The sequence below is a fragment of the Lactuca virosa genome, chromosome 1, assembly GCF_052849685.1.
Source record: "Lactuca virosa cultivar CGN04683 chromosome 1, Lactuca_virosa_CGN04683_v6, whole genome shotgun sequence".
NCBI lineage: Eukaryota > Viridiplantae > Streptophyta > Magnoliopsida > Asterales > Asteraceae > Lactuca > Lactuca virosa.
The window spans coordinates 53,626,428-53,641,600 of NC_136426.1; the positions used below are offsets into that span (position 1 = coordinate 53,626,428).

Genomic DNA, 15,173 nt, shown 5'->3' on the forward strand with positions numbered 1-15,173 from the left:
GTGTGGCCCCGATAGCCAAGGCACCATATCGGTTGGTGTTGGATTAGTGTCTAAGTCCATAACTATATTTGGTATGTACTTGACCCAGTTGTAGCATGGTCCTTTTGGGTTGCCTTCACCAAAGCAACTTGACCGGATGAATAATAGAGAAAGAGGTGATTATGGTTTATTAATATATTATAAGAATAATATATTAAAAGAGAAACCTTGTTTATTTAATTAACATTGGTCAAGAATTAATTAAGACTTAATTTTGTGGTCAAAAGAGGTTAATTGAATTAAGGGGACTAAACCTGTAATTATGTGATAGTTGCAAAGGAGGGGTTCTAGAATTATCCTTTCGGCTGCTTGGTGGCTAGGTAAACAGATAAGGATAATGACTGAAACCCTAATTTCCACACCTATATAAAGACCCCTAGGGCATGAGATTTCGGCTACACTTCAACCCTAGAAGTCTTGGAGCTGATTTTTCCCTCTCCCCTCTCTCTCTCTTGCTTCATCCAATTGCTTTTGGTGTTTGTGATTCATTAGAGGCACAATATTTGGGGTGCTAAGGTTCTCAAAGCTTCAAGATCTACAATCAACAATCAAGGTATTCATCTAACTTGTTTATTTGATATTCAATAGTTTTTGTTGTATGTTAGTTTAGGGTTAACAAGATTTGGATAAAAATGCATGTACAATAGAGAAACCTAGATCCAAAGCTTTAGGGTTTTGCATGTGCACATAGGAATGTTCTTTTGCTGAAAACCCATCAGTGGTATCAGAGCCTTGTTGGTTTCTATTGTATTTGATGCATTGTGTGTTTGTCCTTTGCTTAAAATCGTTTTTCTGGCCTTCTGCCGGACAGACTCGTCGAGTCCCAAAGTGAACTCGCCGAGTCAGATGAACTCGGCGAGTCGGGCTGTCCGACAGAGGAAAATTTACGATTTTTGCTTATTTTGACTTGGGATAATTACCATATTGTTTCTAATTAATAAAATCCGAATTTTATTGATTCCTTATTATTATCTTTGTCAAAATAAAAGATATTTGTCATCTAATTAGATAATTATTACCTTGTTTGTTAAATCTTAATTATTTGAATTATTTGATCAATTATCTTGCATGAAATTGGATTAGGTCAAAATTAGATAATCACCAAATTAATTGTTTAATTGTTTATTTGGATTTTGATCTAGATAGTTTTGAAATGTTTCAAAACTTGCCCTCAAGCTTTGGGATTAAAATTTTTGGATTAAAAGTTTAATTTTGAAATATTTAAATTCTAAACCCTAGAATTTTACAAGTTTAAAATTCACCCTATACTATTATAATATTATAAGAATAATTATTATATATGTATAAGATAAATGATAGTCTTACCGTTAGTAGGCCTCATTCACGAAGCCGATCTATAAGGGGGTATATGGTTGCTGCCTATAAAATGGCAGTTTAATGGGTGTCCACTCTCACCCACCGCTTCCTTGATTGGTGGAGGGTCGTTAGCCGAACGGGTAGGATAGGGCAACTAATTCCTCATTAAAAGTATAATGATTATAAAAGTAACTAAATATTTTTTATGAAATTCTCAATCTTAGTTACTTTAGGAAAAATGTGAAAATGATGCTATTCCATGAAATTACACTCTGTACCCTTGCCAAGACGTTAGTGGAGCGTGTGTGGTTAACCGACACACTAATTTGGGTCTAGGCAAGGGGGCAAAGGGTGACTCGATGTTTTTCATAGATTAATGGAGCGTGTGTGGCTAACCGACACATTGATTAGGTGACTGTAATATTGAGGCATCATGTACATTTTCATGGTTATTCACACCGTGTTTGTGATCCTTGGTATCCCAGTCACAAACTTGAAGGGCATATCGAGATTTAAATATGCCATTGAAAAGTGCAATGAATCTCAAAATATCTGGGAGTTTTCAATACATTTAAAACTTAATTTCTTTTTTCGTTTTTCATGGTGGAAATTAGTGAATCGTCATTCACTTACCTTCAAATTATTTGTTGTTTAGATTACGGCATCCCTCTTCTAAATTGCAAATAATGTTGTTGGATCCTAGCCCTAATTTCTCATTTGGGTGTTTAGTTGGGGATTCTTATCTAATAAAACTTTGTCTCTTTTCTTTTCAAGATGTCTAACTCGAACAACAACAACGCTTCAAGCTCAAACTCTTCAGGCTCGTTCTTACTCATGGATTTGTGTGGGAGGGTGATTTTCGATGGGACCAATTTCAATGATTGGATCCGAAATATTCGAATGGTTACCCGCTACGAGGACAAAGAATATGTCCTCGACAAGGAGCTGAAGGATTTGAATGTCAACACTGCTACTCCCGAGGAGATCGCTGCCTTTGAGGCCCACGAGCGAGATGCTACGAAAGTCCATTTCATCATGCTCACGACTATGATTGCAGAACTCCAAAAGTCCTACGAGGACTACTATCCCTATGAGATGCACCAGGATTTACTGTACAGGTACCACCAGAGTGCCAGGAAGGAGAGATACGAGATCATCACTTCGATGATCACGACGAATATGAGGGACAGAGAGTCTGTCACCGCTCATCTGCAGAAAATGCAGAGATATGTCGACCGCCTGTTGAAGCTAAATGTTAAATTCGATGAAGAGCTGGCGGTTAATATCATTCTTCACTCCTTGCCACCCTGTTTCAACCAGTTCAGAATGACCTACCACATGAACAAAGAGGAGGTCAGCTTGAGCAAGCTTCAAGGCTTGTGGAGGACCACTGAGAGCAACCTCAAAGACAAATCTGTTGCATCAACTCCCGCTACTGCTGCCCCCGTCTTGGCTATTGGGCAGGGGAAGGGTAAGAAAAGGAAGGCTCCTTCCAAGAGCCACCACAAGGGAAAGTCTCATGATGGCACCTCTTCTAGTGGAACCAAGGTTAGTACCACTACACCCTCCTCCAACCCAAAGGATGCAGAGTTCTATCACTGCCATGACAAAGGGCACTGGAAACGAAGCTGCCCAAAGTATATGCAGGACATCAAGGATGGAAAGATAAAACCATCCTACGCAGGTATTTATACTATTCAATCTAATAATTCATTTCATTATATTTCTTGGGTTCTCGGTACAGGATGTGGTTTTCACATTTGTTCTGACATGGGAAGATAAACTTGATCATGGGGAACAGAAGAGCATCGCCTGTCACCAAGATTGGAGTTTACTCTTTAGTGCTTAGTAGTGGATTAGGACTAGATTTGAATAATTGTTCCTATTCGCCAGAAATGGCAAGAACCATCATTTCTTTTCATGTTTTATATAAACAAGGATTTAGATTTACGTTTGATAATGAAAAAGGTTCTATTAATGCTTTTCTTAATGGTGCTTTCTATTTTGAAGCATTGCCTTGTAATGGAATATATGAAACTATGATGGTTATAGACAATTTAGGAAATGATGTGTTATATATCGATTCTTCCTATGATTTGGTCAAAGCATGCTTGTGGCATTGTCGTCTTGGACATGTCAACAAGAAACGCATAGCCCAACTCCAAAAGGAAGGAGTGTTGGAGTCATTTGACCTTAGGGACGATGACATGTGCGAGTCTTGTTTACTTGGAAAGATGACCAAGTCACCCTTCACTGGTACTTGTGAAAGGGGTGAGAGATTATTGGATCTCATACACACAGATGTGTGTGGGCCCTTTAGATCCACAACAAGGGATGCAAGCCGCTTCTATGTGACTTTCATTGATGATTATAGCAGATATGGCTATATCTACTTAATCAAACACAAGTCAGAAACCTTTGAAAAGTTCAAAGAGTTTAAACAGTAAGTAGAGAATCAGTTGGGTAGAAAAATCAAGATGCTTTAATCTGGTCGAGGTGGAGAGTACCTTAGTCTTGAATTCCACGACTACCTCAAGGAATGCGGAATCGTTTCACAATTGACGCCACCCAGTACACCGCAGTTGAATGGTGTAGCTGAGAGGCATAATCGAACCTTGTTGGACATGGTTCGTTCCATGATGAGTCGTGCTTTGCTACCTATCTCATTCTGGGGGTATGCCTTAGAGATTTCCGCCCATTTCCTTAACCTAGTCCCTACGAAGAAGGTTTCCAAAACACCTCACGAGATGTGGACAGGGAAAGCTTCCTCGTTGGCACATATCAAGGTTTGGGGTTGCGAGGCTTTCATAAGATGAGAGACTCATGACAAGCTCGAACCTCGTAGTGAGCGATGTATTTTCATTGGCTACCCACAGAAGTCCTTTGGATATCTCTTCTATAGGCTGAGTGACAATGTTGTCTTCGTTACGAGGATAGGGGTTTTCCAAGAGCGAGAACTCATAAGCCAAGGGGACAGTGGGAGGCAAATCGATCTTGAAGAGCTTCAAGAATCAATCAATGAAGGAACTTCTAACACTAGAACTCAACCTGAGGAGGAAACTCCTGTTGAACTAATTGACGAATCCTTACCTCTTAGACGTTCCAGTAGAGTTAGTGTTATGCCTCTGTTATATGGTTTTCATATAACAAGTGAAGGTGGTACGTTTATTAGTGACAGTACACTAATAAATTTGAATGAACCTAATAGCTACAAGGAAGACATGGTAGGCCCGGTGTTTGCGAAATGGAAAGAGGCTATGGACAACGAGATTCAGTCCATGTATGACAACCAAGTTTGGGATTTGGTTGACAATGTGCCAGGTCGTAAGACGGTCGGGTGCAAATGGATCTTCATGAAGAAGACCAAAATGGATGGGAAGCTACACACTTATAAGTCGCGATTGGTTGCGAAGGGCTATACTCAAACTCCAGTATTTGACTATGATGAGACCTTCTCACCGGTTGCTAAGATAAAGTCTATTAGGGTGATGCTAGCCATTGCTGCATTTCATGACTATGAAATATGGCAAATGGATGTCAAAACCGCTTTCCTTAATGGGAAGTTGGCTGAGGATGTTTACATGAGTCATCCATAGGGTTTTGTCGATGTGAAGCGTCCTACTAGAGTGTGTAAGCTTGAGAAATCCATTTATGGATTAAAACAAGCATCTCGCAGATGGAATCTTTGTTTTGATGAGAAAGTCAAAGAGTTTGGTTTTCTACGAAGTGAGGATGAGTCATGTGTATATGTCAAAGCCAGTGGGAGTATAGTTAGCTTCCTCATATTGTATGTCGATGACATACTACTCATAGGAAACAACATCCCGACCCTGCATGAAGTTAAATCCTGGCTTGGGAAGTGTTTCTCTTTGAAGGAACTCGGAGAGGCTGCCTATATTCTGGGAATAAGGATAGTGAGAAACAGGAGTAAAAGACTAATAGGACTTAGTCAGAATACTTACTTGGATAAAGTACTAAAATGTTTTAGTATGGAGAATTCTAAGAAATGGGAGTTACCAATCCAAAGCAACGCCAAACTGAGTAAGACTCAGAGCCCGAGTACATAGACCGAAATAGCAGAGATGAGCCGAATACCTTATGCTTCCGCAGTTAGCTCAATCATGTATGATATGACTTGTACTCGCCCTGATTTGTCCTTCACTTTGAGCATGGCCACCATATATCAAAGGTACCCTGGCAGAGCACATTGGAACGCAGTCAAGAATATTATTAAGTACCTTCGGTGGACCGATGAATGGTTTCTAGTCCTCCGTGGGAGTGATGACTTAAGGGTGCGAGGGTATAGTGACGCCAGTTTTCAGACAGACTGAGATAATTATCGATCTCAGTCAGGCTGGGTCTTTACCCTAAATGGAGGAGCAGTGACTTGGAAAAGTTCCAAGTAGGAGACCGTAGCTGATTCAACGTGAAAATTAGAGTACATAGCAGCGAGCGAAGCATCAAAGGAGGCGATATGGTTGATGAACTTCATTGGAAACCTTGGAGTTGTGCCAGTCATAAAGGAGCCTATGGAGATTTTCTGTGATAATGAAGGAGCGGTTGCCTTGACCAAGGAACTGAGGGATCATGGCAGATCTTGACATATCGACAGGTAATATCACTTTATTAGACATCGGGTAGAAGAGGGACTCCTCGTAGTAAAGAGGGTATCGTCAGAGGATAACCCAGCAGATCCCCTTACGATGGGACTGAGTAGGGTTAAGCACTTGCAGCACGCTAGGAGCATTGGGTTGAAGGACGATATTAGTTTAGATTAGATAGCTTCGAAACTTGTAATATATAAATTGTAATTAACATTTGATGATTAAATAAAGGTGTATTATTTATAAGTAAAGTTACTGTCTTGTGTTAATTATTTACCTATTGTTTCACTTTGCATGTTTTGACTTCCTGAATAATAAGATTATTCAAACAGTCCACAGTCGCTCATACCTTGGAAGTAGGTATGAAAGAAGATTGTCATGAATTGGTTTGTAGACTGTCTAAAGTGTATTAGACATAGCAAAAGTTTGCTACAACCTTCATGAGTGCTTATGAACTAAGATTTGAGCATTGGATTAAACCCACGCTTGCTGGCATCACTTCATGGAATTTATCACGAGTGATCGCAAGACGATAATATCATATAGTCTTTAAACCTAGATATATGGTTTATTGTTTGCAAGTTGGTTGTGCATTGATAATGCGTAGACGCATCAATAACTTGATGTTATAAAACACATTGTTGTGTATCATTTGATGAGTGGATAGTAAATGCATATATGTCGAAGTTTATATGTTCCTTATATCCTAAGAGGGTAAAAGCGATATTTGGGCCCCTTGATGATTTGGTTTGACTTATGTGTCGGGACTGGTCAGGACTGAATTGATGTGTTCGATTAAGTTCTATGTCAGACGAATCAGAGACCAAGAAACAAACTGCTGGAAAATAAGTATGACTATGTTCCATCTAATTTTCCGCATGATATCTAGAACGGAGGATTATACGATCCCTTGTCTAAAGGACGAGTCAGAGTTCGAAAGCAGCTTTTGAGAGCTACGATTGCTAATCGGATCCTGAAGTCATACTTGCATTTGTATTTATTAGACTTATCCAAGTGGGAGACTGTTGGATTAGTATCTAAGTCCATAACTATATTTGGTATGTACTTGACCCGGTTGTAGCATGGTCCTTTTGGGTTGTCTTCACCAAAGCAACTTGACTGGATGAATAATAGAGAAAGAGGTGATTATGGTTTATTAATATATTATAAGAATAATATATTAAAAGTGAAACCATATGTATTTAATTAACATTGGTTAAGAATTAATTAAGAATTAATTTTATGGCCAAAAGAGGTTAATTGAATTAAGGGGGCTGAACTTGTAATTATGTGATAGTTGCAAAGTTGGGTAAGGAAACTCTAGAGTATAGAGTGGACGAATTCTAAGGATAAGGCCTTAGGCATTCGTCCAAAGGAGGGGTTCTAGAATTATCCTTTGGGCTGCTTGGTGGCTAAGTAACTAGATAAGGATAATGACTGAAACCCTAATTTCCACACCTATATAAAGACCCCTAGGGCATGAGATTTCGGCTACACTTCAACCCTAGAAGTCTTGGAACCGATTTTTCCCTCTCCCCTCTCTCTCTTGCTTCATCCAATTGCTTTTGGTGTTTGTGATTCATTAGAGGCACAACATTTGGGGCGCTAAGGTTCTCAAAGCTTCAAGATCTACAATCAACAATCAAGGTATACATCTAACTTGTTTATTTGATATTCAATAGTTTTTGTTGTATGCTAGTTTAGGGTTAACAAGCTTTGGATAAAATTGCATGTACAATAGAGAAACATAGATACAAAGCTTTAGGGTTTTGCATGTGCACATAGGAATGTTCTTTTGCTCAAAACCCATCAGTTGGCTCCTCCTGAGATGCAGGAGTTGTCTACACAGCTGCAGGAGCTGTTAGACAAGGGATTTATCAGACCGAGCAGTTCGCCTTGGGGAGCCCCAATTCTGTTCGTGAAAAAGAAGGACGGGTCGCATCGTATGTGTAGATTACTGGGAGCTGAACAATGTAACGGTGAAGAACCGTTACCCACTCCCGAGGATTGATGATCTCTTTGACCATCTACAGGGGCATCTTGGTTTTCCAAGATAGATTTACGTTCAGGCTACCATCAGATGAGGGTCAGAGACGAGAATGTACAGAAGACTGTGTTCCGGACTGGCTATGGCTACTATGAGTTCGAGGTGATGCCCTTCGGGCTCACCAATGCTCCTACCGTGTTCATGGACCTCATGAACCGCGTATGCAAACCGATGCTGGATCGGTCTGTGATAGTTTTCATTGATGACATCTTGGTTTACTCCAAGACGCAGGAGCAGCATGAGGAGCAATTACAGGAGGTATTGGATACCCTGAGGAGGGAGACCTTGTATGCGAAGTTCTCCAAGTGTGAGTTCTGGTTGCATGAGGTGCAGTTTCTGGGGCACCTTGTTAACCAGAATGGGATTTTGGTCGATCCGGCCAAAGTAGAGGCCATGATGATATGGGAAGTTCCGAAGTCTCCATATGAGATTCGAAGTTTCCTACGATTGGCACGCTATTACCGGAGATTCATTCAGGACTTCTCCAAGATATTCGTACCCTTGACCCGGCTGACGAAGAAAGACGTTGTATTCCGCTAGGGGCCTGAGCAGCAGGTAGCGTTTGAGACATTGAGGCAGGGACTATGCGAGGCGCCGATCCTCGCCCTCCCAGAGGGCGTGGAGGATTTTGTAGTATACTGCGATGCGTCCATTTTAGGTTTGGGCGCAGTACAGATGCAGAGAGGGCGCAGTACCCGATGCATGATTTGGAGTTGGGGTGGTCGTCTTCGCCCTCAAGATTTGGCGAAATTACCTTTATGGGGTCCGTTGTAACATTTACACAGATCACAAGAGTCTGTGGTACCTCATGGATCAATCGAATCTGAACATGAGGCAGCATCGGTGGCTAGACGTGGCGAAGGATTACGATTGTGAGATCCTCTACACCTGGAGTAAGACAATGTTGTGGCCGATGCTCTTAGCCGCAAGGCGGCCCCAATCAGAGATATTTGCCTGCGGATGACAATAGTGACTCCGCTTCTGGAGCAGTTCCGAGAGGCTCAGCAGGAGCCTATGAAGGAGGAACATCGGAAGAGCGAGCGTATTGTGGGTCAGGTTTCCTCCTTCGATTATGATAGCCGAGGGTTGTTGACACTACACCGCAGGGTGTGGGTTCCATATCATGGAGGTGTGCGCCAGGTTCTGATGGAGGAGGCGCACAAATCCTGATTTTTCATTCATCCCGGGGCGACAAAGATGTACAGAGATCTTCGTCCTGATTATTAGTGGCCCTGCATGAAGCGGGATGTAGCCTGGTACGCCGAGAGATGCCTGGCCTGCAGGAAGGTCAAGGCCGAGCACCAGAAGCCTCATAACAATATGCAGTCATTGGATATCCCTATATGGAAATGAGAAGATATTACTATGGATTCCATCACAAAGCTACCCAGAACTGCACGAGGGGTGGATTCGATTTGGTTCATAGTGGATCGGTTGACCAAGATTGCTCATTTCATACCAATCCAGGAGAGCATCTTGGCTGAGAAGCTGGCCGATATCTACATCCGAGAGGTAGTAGCTCGACACGGAGTGTCAACTCCGTGATTTAAGACAGAGATGTACGGTTCACTTCCAGATTATGGAAGATATTCCATGACGAGTTGGGTACTCGTCTGTACTTTAGCACCGCTTTTCACCCACAGATGGATGGTCAGAGCGAGCGGACTCTCCAGACCTCGGAGGATATGATGCGGGCATGTGTTTTAGACTTCGGTGGTAGCTGAGATACCTACCTTCCATCGGTTGAGTTCTCCTACAACAACAACTATCACGCGAGTATCGATCGTCCTCCCTTTGAGATGTTATACGGGAGGAAGTGCAGGACCCTGATATGCTGGGGTGAGGCTGGGCAGCGAGTCATGGGGAGTACCGAAGTAGTACTCAAGATGACGGAGAGGATCCAACAGGTCCCGAGCAGGCTTCAGACTGCTCAGAGTCGACAAAAAAGTTATGACGACAAGCGCCGTTCAGACCTGGAATTCCAGGTCAGGGATATGGTCCTCATGAAGGTGACACCTTGGAAAGCTGTCATCCGATTCAGGAAGTGGGGAAAGTTGGGCCCCAGGTACATCGGTCCCTTTAGAGTTGCAGCCCAGGTGGGCAAGGTGGCATACAGGATGGATCTGCCAGTCGAGCTTAGCCAGATTCACAATACATTCCATGTCTCCCAGCTGCGGAAGTGCGTGGTAGACGACTTTACGGTGGTGCCTCTCGAGGATAGTCAGGGGGATAACAGCATGAACTATATCGAGCGACCGATAGCCATTCTAGATAGGAAGACGAAGGCGCTGAGGAACAAGGAAGTAGAGCTGGTGAAGGTGCAGTGGCAGCACTGAAAGGGTTTAGAATGGACGTAGGAGCCGGAAGACGAGATGAGGGAGCACTACCCCGAGTTATTTCCAGCAGCAGCAACAGAATTCGAGGACGAAGTCTAATTCAATTGGGGGATATTTGTAACATCCGGGATTTATGAGCAGAAAAGGAGGTTAAAGAAGAGGCAAGGATTCAAGAGGAGCTTGTAGATCCAGAAGATTGACATCATTTTTGACTCTTTTGAGGGATCTAGTTCCAAACTTGACCATTGCATGCTTAGATTTGTTTATAGGAGTATTTAATGTCACTTTTGGACTCCATTGTAGAGGTTGCTTGTATCTTGTTAGCTTCAGGCTAAAAGAGATGTCCTTTTGAGATCTTAGAGGCATTTAGAGTCATAAAAATCGGACCTTGATGGTTAAGCCACAACCATGCAAGTGTTTGATGGTCTTAAAGCTTGTTAAAGGACCAAAATCATGTTTTGAACCTCAACCATGCATGCAAGCACATAAATTTTGTGACTTTATGGATTAGGAGGTCTTAAAGGACCTGGATCTACATTCTGGATGTGAAGACTTAATGGATTAAGTCACAAATGAAGTCCCAATAAAGCTGGCCAGAACGCTAAGCATACACCCTGGTACACAGCACGTACTGGGTCAACTCCCCATTTGCGGTCAACGCCAGCGTACGCTGGGCGTACGTGCCAGGTACGTCGCGCATACGCATGCAGAGTGGCTACATTGGGCTTTTGGGCCTTAGAAGACTGGGCCTGGACTATTGGGCCCTGTGGCCCACTGTGGAGTATAGTTCTAGGCCTGGGAATTTGGAATTAGAAGTATTGGGCCTTTTGGGCCATATTGGGCCACCGAGATTATTCATTTTGGGCTAAGGATTTATTGGACTTGTGAAAAGTCCCATTTGAAGAGTTGGGCCCAATTTAGAAAATTGGGCCATTTATAGGCCTTAGGGAGTCTTTGATGGGCCATGGGTACATTGGGTATAATAAGTTAGAATTGGGCCTTAGGAATGGTTCAAGTTAAGCCAAGGGGCTAAAATGGTCATTATACCCTAAGTAGTGTTATAGATTCTGATTGAGTGTTATTATGTTTATGATAGCCGGGAGTCATCGGAGCAGCTATTAGAGATTAATTCCCGTGAGATTCGACACTCAGCTTTACGAGGTGAGTTACCTTCCAGTAGTGGTGGGTCTACGGCCACAATTCCGGCCCACTAGTAGGAGTTGTTTGATTGGATGATTGTCTTTGTGATGATTATCTAGCTTTGTTGCTACTTGATATGTTTTATATGTTAGCATGATATGATGATATGTGATAGTAGAAGTAGGGGGAATAGTCCCCGTGACATGGTTGTAAGGACCTGAGGGTAGGTCGGGCACCCTAGAATTTCCTGACAGGGTAGGTCAAGCACCCAAGAACTGCTTGACATGGGTAGGCCGGGCACCCCAAAAATTCCTGGCAGGGTAGGTCGGGCACCCTAAAATTGCCTGGAAGTATGTATGTTGTATAGTATGTGGTATGATGGGGGAACTCACTAAGCTTCATGCTTACAGTTTTCAGTTCTATTTCAGGTACCTCTTCAGCGAAGGGGAAGGAGCCGGCACGGTAGCAGCGCATCGCACACATATGATTTCCGCATTTTGAGATCCATGGGATTGTACTTTGACATTATTACTATTTTGATGATATAGTTTGAGACACGTGACTATGTTTTAAAAATGGATATGAATCAATGATGTTTTTCAGTAAATTGTTTTACAAGTCAGTTAATCAAAAATGAAAATTTTGGTCTAGAAAATTGGAATGTTACAGATGCGCCACTTGTGTTCCTTGATGAACGGTATGCTATGAAGTCCTCTATGATGCTCAAGGTTGTTTAAGGATGCTAAGAAGTTGATTATACTTAATAAACACACCTTGATGTGCCATCATGATGGATGAAATGCCACTAGTGTTCATGATGTGCCACTTGTGCATCATGATGCGCCATTATGGCTCATAATGCTCCATCACATGTGTTGCTTATGTTCAATGGTTGTATGACACGGATGAATGTTATAGAAGATGCGTCATCACGGATTGTGATTGGTTGACACCATTCATGGGCCAATGGGCTAGGCGCATTAGGTTTTTAGGGTCGATCCTCAAGTATAAATAGGGATGCATGCTAAGTCATTTGATGTGTCTTGAACTCTAGAGTGATAGTTGAATCTCTATGAAATTGTACCTGTAACTTCTGTTTGAGAGCTCTGAAATAAAGAATACTCCCTTCGTACCCGTGGAAATAGGTCACCTTGACCGAACCACGTAAATACTATGTCTTTGTGTGCTTTTGGTTTTGCTCTGAAATAAAGAATACTCATTATATTCTTCTGCATCCTCATTTAAAATCGTCTTTACTTTACTCGCTACCGATCGCAAGGCATGAACTATCGTTGTGAGATTGAGGACTCGCTACATAACTTTGTACATTTTAATCCCTCCTAGTCACAAAATCGTCGCCGAATAAAGGACGAAAATGGTTACCCAATTTACTATAAATATCACCATCATTCATTAGAATTCAACCATTGTCCTTAATATACTCAAAGTATTCCTATGTCTCTTTGTCTTCTCTTTCTTGCATTTACTAGCTTGTAAATACCAATCTTACTTCTTTAGTGTTTAATTTTCTGTACATCTATTCGTATATCATGGCTTTATGTCATGGCTTTAGCTATGACAATCGTTTTATTTGCGTCATGTTTCGCCTAACTACATTTCTTTGCCTCCCACTAACTTTAGAAACTTCTTAAAACACAGTTGTTTAACCCTAAGGACATCGGGTAGGGGGAATCACGCGTAAGGATCTAGGTGGAGGGGTTGTTCACGCGTGAACACCGCCCCCAGTAGGAGTAAGTGTGACACGGATTGATGCTGGTTACGGACATTCACGAACGATTTCATTGATTAATTCGAATTTTGACTGATTGGCATTCAATTTGGGACCGTTTAAAATTAAAACTAAAACTTCACCTATATATACTAACACATAATACAGATCAAATGTCTCACAACAAATACACTTAACAATATGAATAATTTTTTGGGTCCCATTTCTTCTTCTTCATCCGATGAAGATGATTTTGATGATGATGAGTTGATTATGCACACGTTGTTGTCCACGACACACGACATTGTGCGTCAGAGAGACGAAAGTTCAAATGTCGAGAAGAAACGTAGAAAGTCGATCAACCAGGATCGTATCATGGCAAACGAACTTTTTGTACGTGATTACTTTACCACTGATAGTTTATACGACCTATCAAAATTCGAATATCGTGTGCGTATTAGTATATACTTATTCGTACGTATAGCTAGAGATTTGGAAAACAATTATGAGTTTTTTCAATTAAGATGGGATGCTAGAGGTAAACGTGGTTTTACTACATTTCAAAAATACACATCAGCTCTTAGACAATTGGCATACAACATAGTCGCAGACGCTTCAGATGAATATTTGAAAATGTCTGCGAGGACCGTTCGAGAATGCACATATCTTTTTTGTGAGTATGTTATAAAGCTTTACGGTGACATATACTTGCACAATCCGACTAGAAGTGATGTCGAACAGTTGTATGCCGCACATCAAGCTAAACATGGATTCCCAGGAATGCTTGGTAGCCTTGATTGTACACATTGGGTCTAGGGAAATTTTCCCTATGCATGGCGAGGGCAATTCACGCGAGGTGATCACGGTGTGCCGACTGTTATACTAGAAGTAGTTTTTTCACATGACCTTTGGTTTTAGCATGCATTTTTTGGTATGGAGGGGTCAAACAATGACTTGAATGTTCTTGGAGCATCTCCGTTATTTAACGACATTTTGCAGGATAAAGCACCAAACATGTCATATGTTGTAAATGAACATGAATACAATTATGGATATTACCTTGGCGATGAGATATATCCATAGTACGCTACATTTGTCAAGTCATACTCATATCCGACCGATGAAAAACGAAAATTGTTCAAGTTAGCACAGGAATCTGCAAGGAAGGATGTGGAGCGGACGTTTGGAGTCCTCAAACAGAAGTGACACATAATCAAACATCCAACATGACCATGGGATAGGCAAAATTGATGAAGGTGATGAAAGTGTGTGTAGTTTTACATAAAATGATAATAAAAGAAGAGGGTATGGCTATTTGTACCTATACTCCAATCGATATACTCAATCCACCTACAGTAAAACAAGTCAGCAACCTAGCATACTTTACAAGGTTTTTGAAAATACAAAACAGTGAAACACATCATAATCTACATTAAGATTTGACTGTGCACATATGGCAACGACAATTCGAAGAACACAATGAAAATGAGGAGGAGGAGGATGAGGACACTGACGACGAGAACGAGGTTGACGTTGAGGACAACGATGACGACGAGTAATATTTTTTTTTTAATTTCAATGTTTTATTAATGTTACTTTTTTATTATTAAAATGTATGTTGAATTTTAAAAATATAATTTTTATTTAAATTAATGTTTATTTTTATTTATAAAATATTTATTTATGTTTAATAATTGTGTTTTTTTATTTAATATAATGTAAAAAAAAAGATAAATAATATGGAGTGATAACCATTTCCAAGGGCTAGTGAACATTTAATGAAGGTTATGTGGCGCATAGGTTGAATTATTTTTCTAGTGAACATCTTATGATCATACCTCATAACCTAATGACCTATTAGTTAAAAAAACGAGTGTTATTAAACCTTAGAAAAACCCAATATATTATCCTCCAATGCTCGAAAAAACCATTATATTATTTTTATGTACGATAAAACCATT

The 15,173-nt window shown here is 41.0% G+C and overlaps 1 protein-coding gene across 1 annotated transcript; it reads left to right on the top strand.

Moving 5' to 3' along the window:
* Positions 1 to 13,413: 13,413 nt before the first annotated feature.
* LOC145114008 (uncharacterized) lies at positions 13,414 to 14,028 on the top strand. Its single transcript, XM_079050035.1, has one exon. The coding sequence runs from the start codon at positions 13,414 to 13,416 to the stop codon at positions 14,026 to 14,028; it is 615 nt and encodes a 204-aa protein (XP_078906161.1).
* The last annotated feature ends 1,145 nt before the right edge of the window (positions 14,029 to 15,173 follow it).